Source organism: Folsomia candida, unplaced genomic scaffold (assembly GCF_002217175.1).
Source record: "Folsomia candida strain VU population unplaced genomic scaffold, ASM221717v1 Fcan01_Sc044, whole genome shotgun sequence".
Lineage (NCBI taxonomy): Eukaryota > Metazoa > Arthropoda > Collembola > Entomobryomorpha > Isotomidae > Folsomia > Folsomia candida.
The window spans coordinates 132,141-147,637 of record NW_019091236.1 but is presented as its reverse complement, the minus strand read 5'-3'; the positions used below and the strand labels follow the sequence as shown (position 1 = coordinate 147,637).

At 43.9% G+C, this 15,497-nt stretch overlaps 2 protein-coding genes and 1 long non-coding RNA gene across 3 annotated transcripts; 1 reads left to right on the top strand and 2 right to left on the bottom strand.

Annotated features, from left to right (window-relative positions):
• Positions 1-370: 370 nt before the first annotated feature.
• LOC118433224 lies at positions 371-1,390 on the bottom strand. Its single transcript, XR_004833253.1, has 3 exons — positions 1,256-1,390; positions 1,101-1,177; positions 371-1,011 (listed from the first exon to the last, which is right to left on the bottom strand). It is a non-coding gene; the product is annotated as an uncharacterized LOC118433224 (long non-coding RNA).
• A 1,012-nt stretch (positions 1,391-2,402) lies between these two features.
• Positions 2,403-4,597, top strand: LOC118433191. Its single transcript, XM_035844877.1, has 3 exons — positions 2,403-2,509; positions 2,600-3,212; positions 3,296-4,597. The coding sequence occupies exons 1-3, from the start codon at positions 2,441-2,443 to the stop codon at positions 3,748-3,750; spliced, it is 1,137 nt and encodes a 378-aa protein (XP_035700770.1). The 5' UTR covers positions 2,403-2,440; the 3' UTR covers positions 3,751-4,597.
• A 366-nt stretch (positions 4,598-4,963) lies between these two features.
• LOC110861676 lies at positions 4,964-13,889 on the bottom strand. The gene is made up of 5 exons (XM_022110803.1): positions 8,523-13,889; positions 8,385-8,424; positions 7,574-7,824; positions 5,897-6,070; positions 4,964-5,470 (listed from the first exon to the last, which is right to left on the bottom strand). Exons 1-5 carry the CDS (start codon positions 13,887-13,889, stop codon positions 4,964-4,966), a joined length of 6,339 nt encoding a protein of 2,112 aa, XP_021966495.1.
• Between the last annotated feature and the right edge of the window lie 1,608 nt (positions 13,890-15,497).

The following is a 15,497-nucleotide window of genomic DNA, read 5'->3' as shown; positions in this document are numbered from 1 at the left end:
GCGTCATAGCACCATCGCTGTTGGGATCGTCATTCCAATTGTTTATGCGTTCATCAAAACTCATTGGATGTCCTTCTTCATCCTCGGGATCCGCAATTAGAATAATATTTGCCATAATTTTGCAAATGTCCAACTTCTCCTTTACACTTATCGCCAAAGTCGGCTCCAGTACGCAGAACCGTTCGTAGTTGTTTACGGCTTGCTTCCAAAGGCTAAGGCCTCGGTAGGCTTCCGCCACTCGGAAAAATGCTTTTGACCAAGCTGGCCTTTGTTTAATCGCTTCCAAACCATCGGCGAGTGCCAGCTTGTAGTAGCTTTGTTGTTCCGAGTCGGACAATTTCTTTGATACCATTTTGATATATGTCTGCGATCTATTGGAGTAGAGCACCCCTAAAAGGTCGTTGGGCAGGTTTTCAGAGACGCCAATGGCGCGAGTGTAGGCGTCTCGAGCTTCGTTAAATTGGCCAGATGAATAGAACTGGTTCCCTTCGTCTTTGAGGAGTACTACTCGCCGATGGGAGTAATGGCACCCTTCCTCGCGTCTGCGCACATATCGTCAATTTGCTCCTGTGGGATGGAAAGAACGCCCAAAATTCTGCGAATATTGGAGACATGTTCTTCGAACTCGTCGTCGTTTAACGTTTTTAGTGACTTATGAGCCAGCTGATTTCGAATTTTGCTAGCCTCTTCGATAACCGTGTTTTCATTTGTGATATCAACCTCGGTTTTGTATCCTTGGTAAATGGGTTGCTTAAGGAGGAGCGTGATAAGTGTGATATCCCAAGTAGTCACGTCCCCACTTTGTAGCATTTCCCTTTGGATTTTTTGAAAATTTTTGTATACGTTTTTAAGCTTTGATAATTTTTGGATCAATCGCTCCCCAAAGGATTTGGAATTTTGCCATTCGCAGCCTTGTGAAGCGAGCCAGCGGATCAGGAATAACTCCTGAATAACTGAAGTCGTCGATACCAAAAGGAGTTCGAGTTTGTTGTAGTTGTCGATTGTCGTCTTCTGAAATTAAGATTAAATATTTGTAAATGCCATGTCGTCTTATCAAATATAGGTAAATACACAGGTATTCATAACCCGAAATAATATACCTCTACATACAAATTATCTGGTCCTGAAAGGGAGCACCGACAGGCAGACAAAGCAATTACAGATATTTTGTTTAGATCTGAGGAGAAAAAAAAATAAAATAACGTAAAACTTTAATCAGTTAATATAAATATTTAAATATGTAGCCAATACATACCAGCACCAGAAGTTTTGTAAACTGCAAGACAAAGTTGGCTTCTTCAGGTTTATACACGGTGGAGGTTACTCGGTGGACAAACTATTTATACGCCCGGTGGAGTATTGTCAATTATAAAATTGGGAATGAGATCTGCAACATGCACATAAGGTGTGGAGAGCTCTCATTTGCAAAACTGATAAAAAAGGGAGATAACCAGAGAATTTATGTATATCACGCTGGTTATTCCCTTGGACTTGTGGCGTGATATTCCTGAGATAAACGTACCTAGGACTCTCGTTATCAATACATATTTATGTACACAATACATATGTAACTCTTTTCGGCTGGTAATGAGAATCATACGGACTTATCTGACCAATTAAGCAGATTAAATTATTGATTGATCACAATTATATCACTTCACTTAGACACGGCAGGTAGCGAGGGTGCACTCTCAATAATCCGTCATACATGTCCGCCCTCAACGTTCAGTCGACTATACATGTACATGTAGTGTGCATGTACATATGTAGCTTATAATATAAAATATGGCGCTGGTCGTTTAGCCTTTTTTAATATGTAAATGTAAACTATAAATGATCTGCGAATACAATTTAAATTCAAATGAATAAAACCTATCATATAAAATAAGTGTTAGGACAACGTATGATAGGACCTCAGACCACGTGTGTTATTTTAGGATCAAGGACCACATGAGTTGGAACCACGTGTGTTAAGACGACGTACCACTTGCCTTCCGACCACGTGTTTTTGGACCACGTGTGCCAGTTGCACGTGTGTCAGGGCCATCCTAACCAACTCGGATCTACACTCTTATTAACGCTAAAACTGCCCATTTTACATGCAAACACGTTCAAAATGACCTTAATCTAAAATGAACTTTCAAATGCAGCCCGCAAAAATATCTCATTTTTCCCCACATTTTGTTTAATGTACGAAAACACCATTTCTAAAACCCTGCCAAACACATTTAATGTGTATCTTATCTGCTTATCTAATCGTCACCAGAACTCCCAACGCCATTGTTCGCTTCAAACAAACTTACTCGTCCTTATCAAACGGATAAGCGCCGTCATCCCAACATCGATCTGCATACTTACTTAACTAACTTGTCCCCACTCCCGTAACCTCATTCGCACCCAGCAATCCATCGACAAAAATTTACACAATTATCCAATAGCAATGAAGCCAATTCCAATATTCGCAATTATCCTACTATTTTCGGCCGGATGTTCAAAAGCGTCAACTTTAGTAAATAGCTACATACTAAATTTGTACATGCATACTATAATATTTTTACAAATGAGAAAAAATCTGTGCAAAAAATCGTTTTATTTTCAGGAAGACCTGCTCCGAAACGGGACACGTTTAGAATGGACCTATCTCCGCAACGAGGTCCGTTACTACATGACCCCAGACATCACGGCCGACGTGGTCGATTCCGAACGACAAAGATTCAACGTTTCGTACACGATTTCGCCACGAATGCCGATAGACGAGGACGTTCCACTTCCGCCGAGTGTCGACTATTTACGATTACAAAAACCAATACAGATGGACCTACCACGACAGACAGTGCCACCAACAACTACCCCGTACCCGTCCTCGCCCACAACCACGCCCCAACCGACATCCTCCACCCCGCCCCCCACCACAACCCTTCCTCCCCCACTCCCCGACCAAATGAGAACTCAGTTCCAAACGGGACCTTCCCGCTTTGTCGCGGTCCAGGGCGAAACCTTGGTAACGGCCTCGTCTCCCGCGCAATATCTCTTTCTCCACCCGGTCGCCGGTTCCGACAACGAGTTTCACCTTTACTACAATAACACTCCCTTCGTCACGCCGAGAACCCGGGCACCGTTCGATTTCTTCCTAAGGCAACGATTTCCTGACGAACCGCCCGCCATTTTTTCGCTGCAGCCGTACCAGTTCCATTTGAATTCTTCGTATCGGGGTGAGATGAAATAAACATATGTAATTATCGATCTACGCAGCACGTTAATTTGAATATTTCATATAATTATACATCTTCTTAAGGTAACCGATCCCACATTTTGCCCACGCTGATTAAGATTTCCGAGCTCAGGACGGAATCGGAGCGGATTTCTGCATATGAAGAACTCCTCGTCCGCATGGACAACTTCGCCCATCTGACCGGAGACTCGGAAATTTTCTCGCTCGGGCAACACATCGTGCTCAACGTGGCATCCTACCTGGACACGTACATCTTCGCCTCACTTCCCGACCAGGTTCGTCACATCGCACAAAGCAACGATGAATCGTACCGCCTTCAAATTACCTACATTGACGAGGACGGCAGCCTAATTCCGCTCAATGAACATCTCGGCCTCATCCAGCCCGCCACATCGTATCCCTTCTACGTCCGACCCACCTTCCCAAACTCGGTCCAGTCCGGAACCGGGTTCTACTGGGGGATCAACGGAGCCGAACTTGTCTCAGTGTCGACCCCTTCGCAACTTTTCGAATTCTAATTTCCGATGGATTCCATTGATTAATTCTATATCCGCGTGAACTCCAATTATCTCTGCCCCTTTTCCAGAAATAGCACTATTCAAACGTTCCGTGTGTGCCCCGAGGGTAATCCAGTGTCCCGCTTTGTCGCGTCCACTCTCCAATTTAACGTTTCTAGAGTGTATACCGGCCTGAGGAGTCAAATTCCCGACGCGGCAAACTTCATTTCGAAATACTCGTCAGGAGAAGAAGCAGCCGAGCGGTTTACCGAACTGGTCGATTTAATGCGGGGTTACGGACATTTCCCGGGTTTCGAGGTATTCACCGTGGCCGCGTACATGATTAATACCCTTCCCACAAATCATGTCGCGTTTTATCTCCTTCCGGACGCTGCCCGCTTAATTTTCGGGGGAAATTTGTCCCTCACCTTTGAACATGAGGGCGGAGCCGGGTTTCCAATGAAGTACTCGTGGGCGTTCGATTTGCACGAGGGGATCGCGCCCTACACTTTCGCGCCCGCTCTGCCCGCGGCAAATGAGCGCGTGGGAAATGTTTTGGTGGGAATTGTCTATGGCGTTGTTAGCGGGTCGCGGCAAAGGATCTTTGTTGATCCTGCTACCAAACAGTTAACGCAGGAAATTTTGGTTGGAAATGTTACCCTGGAATTTGCCCTCGAGTTGGGACAGGATATGGAAAGTGTGACGATTCTGTGGGAAAATAGGGATTGGCTGGGAACCTGGGATGTAGAACCGGATTTCTACTTTGAAGCGAATAATGATATCGGACAGCCCGCCAGGTTTAAAATTAATGAATACTGATTCGTTTAAAACATTTTTATGGTTCTGGAATAAAGTTAGTATAATTTAATTCATTTCAAATTATGTGGTATATTCAGAATTAGGGAACTTCAACTTCAATATGATTTTAAATTTTGTCTAAACATTAAAATTCATGAATATTTAATGCAATTTTTGGTTGTGAGCTTGATTTTCAATTGCAGAGGGTGTTACACATATAAAAGTGACTCAGTTTGCGCTTGTGCATATTTAGTTTCATAATTTTTGCATAGACGTAGAGTAAAAATTTAATTGAGCATTTCACGTCAGTCTAATAATTGGTAAACCATTCTTTTGATATTTATCAGCCAATTAATTTCCCTCGTTACTTAGAAAACAGAATAAAAGCTGGACATATTTATATATTTTGGATAAAATATAAATATGTACACGTCTGTTAAACGTATGCGGTCTTGGTGGAATTCTTGCGCTTGAGTCCACACGAATCTTGAACCTTTATCACCCTCCTTTTTTTCCCATTCACGTACACAACGTATCCCTTCTCCACCCTGGAACTCGTTTTTGCCGAAATTATTGCACCCTCGACCGTGTTGAAGTCTTCAATTTCTTGCCAACTCTGCAAGTTACTTCCGGCACGTTTCCAGGCCAGCGTCATCGTTTCCATGGGTGTCAAAAGCTTCGTAATTTCTTCGTCCTGGTCAGGTGCAAAGGTTCCTGTCGTTCTGACCATGGTTTTATTGCAATAGTCATATCTCCCAAAGTGCGGGGAATATACGTTGAAAGGACCACAAATTCCGACGGCTTCCTTAATTCTGGTCAAACAGCCGGGTGGAGCTTGAACCCTGGATTCGTACTCGATCGTTTCAGTAAACGTGCTCGACTCCGTTTGGCTCCAGTCGTATCCGGTGGTTACGCTTACGCCGAGTCTGGTCTCAAATGAAGCCTGCAAATAAGTTCTACATTGAATTGAATTGAATTGAATTTGATTTATTGCTGCCTTTCCTGCGGGCCTTAAGACCCATAAAAGGTACATGAACAAGTATTCAGAAGGAACATGATTCGCTTTTATATAATTATGTAGAATGTAATATAGTTGTACGGATGGATAGTATTAATTTTTAAATTTTAACGATGCAAGTCAAAATATAATGGTAACTTTTAGATATATATGGGAAGTGTGTGTGTATGTATCACTGAACAAAATATGAAATTAAAATTGGTGTAAGTGTGGGTTTGTGTTGGGTGAGGGGTCCTATGATGGTGATGATGACGGCGCCGGGGGCGATGCGTCGTCCTAAGCTGCGTCGTAGTGATTGTGATTTCGGGTGCGGGGAATTGCTCGGTATTGGGATCGGCCGCACGTGGATACCAGATTGGTGATAAGGGAACAGAGGCCAAGGACGGCAACAATGGCAAGGAGAACCCCAGTCGTTACAGTTTGAGTGAATTGGGAGTGATTGATCGTGTCACGGAGGGCCAGGGTTTCTTCGTGTTGAGCCTGTAGTAGGCGATGGTTCTCTTTCGCGATGAATGTATGCATGACCTTATATTGCAATAATGAGTTGTAGACATTCCCATAGTCAAATCCATGCTGCGTCGCAAATTCGCCAGAACGCCCTAATTGTGAGCGGACGGATGAGATGAATTCTCCAAGTCCTCCAACCGCTTGCACAATGCCACCAAGCCTCCCCAAAGGAATTGAAGCGCAGGACGAACCACCCATCGCCACCAGCACCACCACCAGCACCACTGTTTCTGTAAAAATACAATAATTGGTAAAAACGAGAGCCAGTAAAACGTGCACTTAACTTAATTAAATCAAATTAAATTAAATCAATTAAATAAAATTGGAGCTGTGAGATAGGAGAAATTGTCAAGGCAAGATGTAGAATATTACGGGATTACCTGGCTTCATATTGAAGGGATGATAATAAGTCAGGATGGCAGCGTATGTGAGCAGGAAGGCACTTATCTTGGCAGCGTATGTGAGCAAGAAGGTACTTATCGAGAGACTGATAATTATATATCACCAGCGAGGCATTATATTGCCTTAAGGCGAGGGCAGATCATGGATGTTTGTTAAACATTGCAATATGAATTTATAAAGTGAGAAAACATCCGACTTTGTCACAGGCGAGAGTAGAAATAATAGGTCGATCTCTGACCTCGGCATGACTCGATCAGCAAAAAATTGATTACGAGGACCAGTGTTTAATGTGCATCGAGTAAGGATGTGGAGAAGAGTGTTATCCTCATTTAGGTTACAGACGTTGCAAATTTCTCTATAATTGAGATGAAGATGAAAGCTGGAGTTAATGAAGAAACTACCATTACCTATTCGGCACTGGGCGATGAGCTTAAATACATGATGCGGTAGTAATAGATTAGTATGTGGAGCAGCCTCTCTGATTACCGGATGTATGTGTACATAAAATGCATAGGTAGATGAGACAGTGCATCTCCGCAAATCCTCCTCAAAAGCTTTCCTCTCAAGAATCTGCAGGCATGCAAATAATTGGTCATAAATAAGTTCTACATGTCATGTTAGGCATGTCATATTTGTCTGTCATAAATGTCAAATATGATAATTGTCAGATATTTATCGATTGTGTCAATGGCGGACACTTATAAAAAATTGACATAGATAAACGGAAAATGTCATAAGTGTCTTTTATGATATTTATGACATTTTCAGAGTCATGCTGTAGGTTTTTTAATACTGAATTAATTTTTAATACATACATTTTCGAATATGTTAAAAGTATGAAAGCTTTTGGATGAAAACTTAAAAATCAACAGGAAATATGCACATAAGTCAAAATGGGAATAATTCTTAGTGCTGCATTATGTATTTACCCAAATTGTAGCTATTAATTTCAAGCTGGGGAGTGTAAGTATCATAACCGTCTTGTCATAAATGTCGTATTTGTCAGACAGTTATCAATGATGTAGATGTCCGACATTTATGACAAATATAACACGACACGACATATGACTTAGCGCTTTTATGTAGTTCATGACATTCACCGACATCGTAGAACCATACCTGCAAAGCCTTAAAGTCGATCCCCGCCGAACTTGAAATTTCCGTGTAAAAAGTGTCCGACACCGAACCCCCAGAACTCGTGCTATTCGTATATTCAACTCCACGTATTTTCTTAAACGCGCATTCATGCGGTTCAATCGCGTAACGGGCATCGCAAGCCAATACAACTTCCATCTTATCAATTGGTTCACAAGCTTCGGCAATGTTTGGGACAAGTTCGCACAAGAGATCGAATCCTTTGATGAAGTTTGCTGAAATATTCGACATTAAAAATTATCTAGGTATTAGTGTCCAAAACGAATACTCCATCTGAAGCCACCTCGCTCAACCAGTTTTTTCTTTAGGGATACTGTTGAGAATGCAAAGTTCCCTGATTGTGTGATTGGTAATGATGCTGTGTGATGTAAATCTCTCGTTCTTGAAATGAGGCACGTTGAGACAAAGCAGTTATATGTCACTTAAATTATTTATTTGGGGCAGTTTGCGACTTAAGAGCTTGAGTGACAAAGTAACTGGTAGACCATGGACAACAGAGTGACATCGAGATAAGAATTGTAACCAATATTTATAAGCTTCGTGTGAATGGCCGGACAAGGTTATGATTAACATGGAGACTTGTAAGTAAATTACATTTATGCTGGAAGAGCAGAACAAAATGATAAGCCGCAAACTCTTAACTAGTCATTTACCTTTAATATTAATTAGTCAAATTAATAAATAATGCATGTGCGTCAGAGGGTAGGATAGGGAAATTGAATTATACAACCTTTTCATACATAATCTTAAAAATACAAATGCAGGAGTCAAATACTTAAAACTTCCTCAACATTCCGCCGGCCTTGAACCAACGGCTTCAATGAAATTAAAATTGACAAAACTGTATACATTACAAAAATTAGAGAATTTCATCTTGGGAAGAATTTTCAATTGGGAGCAAACATAACCTTACAATGGGACGCTTGAAAACACCAGTAGACGTCTTGACCGTGACGACGCGCACTAATGAGTCATTTCCAGGGTGCAGGGCGAGGATACGACCAAGTTTCCAAACGCATGGGGGTAGGTTCTCCTCTTTAATGACGACAATATCGCCAACTGCGATCGCTCGAGATCCACTCATCCACTTCGGGCGCTGTTGGAGTCGGGATAGATATTCGGCTGACCAACGCTTCCAAAAAGCCTGGATCATTTGTTGGATTAACTGCCATCGGGAAAGGCTATTGATTTTGAGATCCAACAAGTTCGGTTCTGGAACGGCTGTTAATGGAGCACCAATGAGGAAATGTCCAGGGGTAAGAGCGGCGAGGTCTTCTGGATTGTTGGACTCAGGGGTCAACGGACGGGAGTTCAGGATCGCTTCGATTTGGCACGCTGCAGTGGTCAGTTCTTCGAAAGTCAATCGGTGCGATCCCATGATTCGCTTTAGGTGAAATTTACAGGATTTGACACCAATCTCCCAGTTTCCACCAAAATGGGGGGCGGCAGGAGGGTTCCAATGCCATCGGATTCCATCTCTTGATAGGTTATCGGCCACTTGCTGGTTATGGGATGAGGAATTTACCAATTGAACCATTTCCTTCATCTCGCGATTGGCACCAATGAAATTTGTACCATTATCGCTGTACATGTCCGTGGGTAGACCTCTTCTGCTTATGAATCGGCGAAAGGCAGCGATAAACATGTCGGTTGAGAGGCTGGTAGCTACTTCCAAGTGTATTGCTCTGGTGGTGCAGCACACAAATACTGCCAGATATGCCTTTAGAGTTATTTTGCTTCGAGGCTGGATGGGCCGAACAGAAAAGGGTCCAGCGTAGTCCACTCCACATTTCAGGAAGGGTCGAGCTGGGTTGACGCGAAATGAAGGGAGGTCTGCCATCACTTGCTGTAGAGTTTGAGCCTTTGTTCTGGTACATGTCAAGCATTTTGCAATTTCTCTTCGGACTGCATCTTTCATGCGGATGATCCAATAACGCCGCTGAAGTACCGACATCAGAAGCTGAGGACCAGCGTGAAAATGTTTCAAATGTTCAGATTTGATGAGTAATTGTGTCAAGTGATGATGGGATGACAGGAGAATGGGATGTCTTTGGTCTTCAGAAATCTTGGCATTTTTTAGACGACCACCAACCCTGAGCAATCCTATTGAATCGATAAAGGGCAGCAGAGAAATTAATTTGCTCTTCTTCTTGATAGGTAGCCCATTGGCGAGGGAGTGAATTTCCTTGGAAAATTCTTGCTGTTGAGAGTGCTTAATCCAGTATGAGAACGCCTGGTCAAGTTCTGCTGGAGTCAAAGGGGGCACATTCGTGGTGGATTTTGTGGACTCGGGGCGAACTTGCTTGTGGACTGGGTGACGTGGTTCCACTGTAGCGACATCTTTACCGGAACGAGTGACGACATGGCACAACTTGAGATCTTGGCGACATTTGAAACTTTTGACAAATCGGAATATGAATGCTGTTATTCTGACAAGTTTTAGGAGAGATGAATATCGGTGCAGGATTGAATCATTGAATTCTATCATTGAATGGAATACGGTCGGTTTTGGTTTTCTTTCTTCACTGGCAGCTAAGGAGTGATTGAGTGGGACACAGCATTGGGGATCAGGTATTCCGTTCTTGAGCCATGGAGGTCCTTCCCACCAAAGGGGGTGGTAGATAAGATCCTTTACAGTTATTCCCCGTGACGCGCAATCTGCAGGATTTTCATCTCCTCGGACATGTCCCCAACGCATGGGCGGAATTTTCTCATGGATACTTGTGACCCTGTTGGCCACGTACGTCTTCCATCTTAAGGAGTCAGACCGGATCCATGCAAGGGTAACGGTCGAATCCGTCCATGCCGTTATTGAATGAATCGGAACTTTTACTGCTGATTGGACGGCGAGTGTAAGGTCGGCGAGAAGACTGGCTCCGCATAGCTCAAGGCGAGGCAAGGATATCTTCTTCAAGGGCGCCACGCGAGTTTTGGATGTGACAAGTGAGATAGAACTATTTTGACCATCGTAGGCACAAAAATAGACTGCGGCTGCATAGGCGTCCTCCGAGGCATCGCAGAACCCGGCGAGGTAGTACTTGGTGGTGGTAAAACTAGGGACATTGAGACTGGGGCACAACAATTGAGAGCCTTGCAAAAAATAACGATTGATGGAGAGTTTGACTAAACCTTCGAGGTCAGTGCGAAATGCATTCCATTGATTGTGAATCTCTATCGGTAAAGATTCGTCCCATCCCTGCTGCAGTTTCCAAATTGATTGCATTATAATCCTGCCATTGATTATGACAGGGGCGAGCCAACCAACAAGGTCAAACAGGCGAGCGATCTCAGAAAGAATGGACCGCTTGGTTACTTGAGTAGTGGATGGAGTTGGCAAAACCATAAAGGTGAATTGGTCTGCTTTAGGGTTCCATCGAATGCCAAGAGTCTTGATCGAGGAATCAGTGTCAAAGTTTAGAAGAGATTGCGTCTCTCTCATCTCAGGCGGTAGGGTATCTAATACGGCTTGGGAATTCGACGACCATTTTCGTAGGCTCATCTTTGCGCTTTCCATCATCTTGATCAATTGATGCTGGGTTTCAATTGCCTCCTCGACTGATGGTTCTCCAGACATCAAGTCATCAACAAAGAAATCGCGGAGGGCAACTTCTGCTGCTCGAGGGAAAGAGTCCTTCTCCAGGGTTGCAACTTCCTCCAAAACTCTGGTGGCTAGGAAGGGGGCTGCAGCAGTTCCGTATGTGACGGTGCGAAGTCGGAAATGCTGCACTGGTTTGCTAGGGTCTTCACGCCATAAAATGCGATGAAACTCTCTGTCAGGCGACGAAAGCAGGATCTGCCGATACATTTTCGCGACATCGGCTACAAAGGCAATCTTGTGGATTCTAAAACGAGTCAAGAGATCAGTTAGGCTATCCTGAATGGTGGGGCCAACCATCATCGTGTCATTTAGTGAAACACCGTTTGATGTCTTCGCGGAGGCATCGAATACAACCCGAAAACTTGTTGTTGTACTGGATTCCTTGAGGATAAAATGATGCGGGATGTAACAGGCTGAAGTTGAATCCTCTGGTGTAACACGTTCCATGTGGCCTAAATCTTCATATTCTTTCATGAATAGTGCATATTGTTTCTTGTGGTCTGGATTCTTGGCAAGACGTCGTTCCAAATAGAGGAGACGCTTCATGGCAATATCCATGGATTTACCAATTGCTGGTACTCTGATTGCAGGATTTGACAGACCTGCTGACGGTGGAGGAGGGTGGCATACCTGAGATTTGAATGGAATCTGCACGGTGAATTGACCATTCTCTTCTCGGCGATAGGTGGAGGCGAAGTGAGATTCGACCTTTGATTCGTCTGAGGTTTGGAGCCGCTGCAAGGGCGCACTCTCAATTTCCCAGAATCTCCGTAGCGTAGCGTCGAGGTGCTCATCCTGATCACTGGCAGAGGAGATTGAATTGGTACTGCGACCATGTTGCGAGGCGAGGGTGGCATGGACCTGAGGATTGATTGAAGGGGCGTTTGGGGCACCACCACCAATCAGCCATCCGAAACTAGTTGAGATAGCGAATGGACTGTTGGGTGGGCCTTTCAACTTGGTACCCTTGAGAATGTCGAAAAAGAACTCAGCACCCAGGAGCATGTCAATGTCTTGAGGCTTGTAGTAGTTGGGATCGGCTAATTGGAGGTTTTGGAGATGTGACCATCTGCTGTGGTCGAAGGTTGAAGATGGGAGTCTGCCAGTGATCTTCGAAGTGATGAGACACCTGGAGACAAAGAATGAAATGGTTGAATCAAAATGTGGGCTGACTGAGAATTCAGTAATTCCAGTAGCATTGACAAGGGATACTCCACCTAGACCTGTTGCCGTTGCGAAGTACCGTCTGCGAGGAACTCCAATCCTTTTGATGCAAGAGTCCGTCACATAGTTTGCATTGCTGCCATTGTCGGCCAGCACTCGGAGGGTGTGGTAGTTACCACTGGGGTCTGCTACCTGGACGAGGCATGTTGCCAGTAGGGTGTCGTATTCCTTGGGAGTGGAATGAGACTTGTCACGTGGGGGATGAGGGGCGCTGTTTTCTGCATGTAGCACCACTGGAGGAATGGCTGCGGCATCGGCTTGCCTGGGTTTGTGTAGAAGGGTGTGGTGCTTACCATTGCACGTCCTACACGTTCTGTTGCTGGGACAGTCTTGGATTCTGTGGGGCCCAAAGCAGTTGAAACACAAATTCAACTTCTTGACGCCATCAACTCGTTGCTGAATTGGGAGTCCCAGAAACTTCTCACACTTGAATAGAGGATGAGGACTTGCTTCACATAAATGACAATTTCTGCTGGCATTTGTGGTGTGGACCATATTACGTGTCTGAACTCTGTTGCCATGCGGGTTGTTGGGGTGCACGGGCTTCGATGATGATGATAATGATCCACTTGCTGCTAGTGCTCGAGCTCTCTGCTCGAGAAATTCGAATAGGGATTTTAGTGAGGGAATGGAGCTGTCCTTGAGCGACTGCTCCCACAATTCTTTGGATGTTGAATCCATCTTCGTAACTAGGATGAAAAGGAGATGCGCGTCCCACTGATCTGTAGGAAGCTTGAGGACATCCAGTGATCGGATGCACTCACGAGAGACATCAACTAGGCTACGGATTGATGTTGATGACTGCGGCTTCACAAGAGCTTGGTTGTGGAATCTACGGAGAATGGCGAAAAGTAGTTCGCGATCGTTCTGATACCTATCAGACAACTGGGACCACGCAATATCATAGTTAGTGTCCGATATTATCATACTAGAGATTTGCCTGGATGCTTCATTCTTGAGTAGAGATTTTAGATAGGTAAGCTTCTGTGACTTACTAAGAGACAAGTTGTCATGCACGGCAGTGACAAACATGTCCCGAAAAGTGACCCAAGCTTGCAGATTGCCGTCGAAAGAGGGAAGTTCGAGACGAGGGAGTCTGATATCCGTCGTGGTTGGAGTGGTTGAACTGGTTGCAGCACTTGAACTGGAGGCGGAAGATGAGACTGGGAACTTCATCTTGATTCCAGTAAATGCTGATAATAACTTGGTGGACTTGGTCATTAGTCGCTGAAATTCTTGTTGGTGTGGTGTCATGTCTGGAGGTGATGCAAGCTGTATCTTACGGTGAATCTCCATTACGTCGGTCTGGCAGGCTTTCACCATCGACAGAAGATGACTGGTGTGTGCTTCATCTAATGGGGTTGTCGCGTGAGAGGTCAATTCTGTTTCCAGATAATCAATGAGGTCGCTAGTGGTGGAGCGTTCACTGGTTGCTTTATCCAGCACTGTGGGTGCCATGATTGCTGTTGCTACTGGGGTTCAACCCGACGCCCGATGGCCGATTCTGAACCTCCTATCCAGTAACCCACAACAATGGACTTAACGAAAGACAGCGCTTACCAAATTTACACACTTGCGAATGGACGGTTTATATCCGGTTGAAGCGAGACCAAAATGTTGAGAATGCAAAGTTCCCTGATTGTGTGATTGGTAATGATGCTGTGTGATGTAAATCTCTCGTTCTTGAAATGAGGCACGTTGAGACAAAGCAGTTATATGTCACTTAAATTATTTATTTGGGGCAGTTTGCGACTTAAGAGCTTGAGTGACAAAGTAACTGGTAGACCATGGACAACAGAGTGACATCGAGATAAGAATTGTAACCAATATTTATAAGCTTCGTGTGAATGGCCGGACAAGGTTATGATTAACATGGAGACTTGTAAGTAAATTACATTTATGCTGGAAGAGCAGAACAAAATGATAAGCCGCAAACTCTTAACTAGTCATTTACCTTTAATATTAATTAGTCAAATTAATAAATAATGCATGTGCGTCAGAGGGTAGGATAGGGAAATTGAATTATACAACCTTTTCATACATAATCTTAAAAATACAAATGCAGGAGTCAAATACTTAAAACTTCCTCAACAGATACTCAAAAACTGATACAACATTACATTATGCGATCGAATTGAAATTCGAAATTTAAGATTTAGTGACACTAAAAAAATATTTCTACCATATTTTTATCCCTGTTACCCTTGTATGGCACGATATGATCCGATCGGATAAAATTATGCGATTAGTTTGTAATTCAGTATATAAATTAGATCAAAACCAGGTCACAGTGATAGAAATAAGGTAGAAATAATTTTTTGAGGTCACCAGACACTTAGCTTTTAAATTTCAAGTCGATTACACAATTTTACATGGTTTCTATTTGGGATTAGCTTTTGAGTGTCCCTAAAACCTGATTGAGGGAGGTTCCATCAGATGGGGTATTTGGTCTGCATGGTATGAAATATTCAAAATTATAAGGAATAATTTGAGGTAATTAATTACAGTGTTCCTCATATCGAATCTTGGCCCCCACAATGGCATGCTTATCCGGACATTTCGCCGTATCCGGGGGAGCATCCTTCAAATGACAGAGTGGCGTCATGCCCACCAAAGCCTCCACTGATCCCCTCACCGGTTTCTTATCCCAATGCAGCCTAATTCCACGAAGGGCTATGGGACACTCCAGAAAGGAATCTACCCTCGTTGTTTTATTATTCCCGCTATACTTTACAAACACTTTTGTATCCGTCCCTTTCGTCTCTGGTTTCGAACAGTGTAGGAAAATTTGCGAGAGGTATTTATCCTGATTATTCCACTCAATATGTTTCACATAAGTGTCTTCGGGACAACGAAAGGACTGGTCGTAGACGCGACATCGCTTCACGGATGAAATCCGATCGTTGAATTCGGTCGGGACCAGGGTCGGGATTTGCCGTTCGGTTGTGACCAAATATGTCTCTCGGTACGGGTAGGGGGCAGTGTGGAGCTCGACGCAGGAGCCGCGGTACAGTTTGTAGGAGGAGGCCTCGTTATCCATTCCGTACGGAATGGTTCCGTACACGG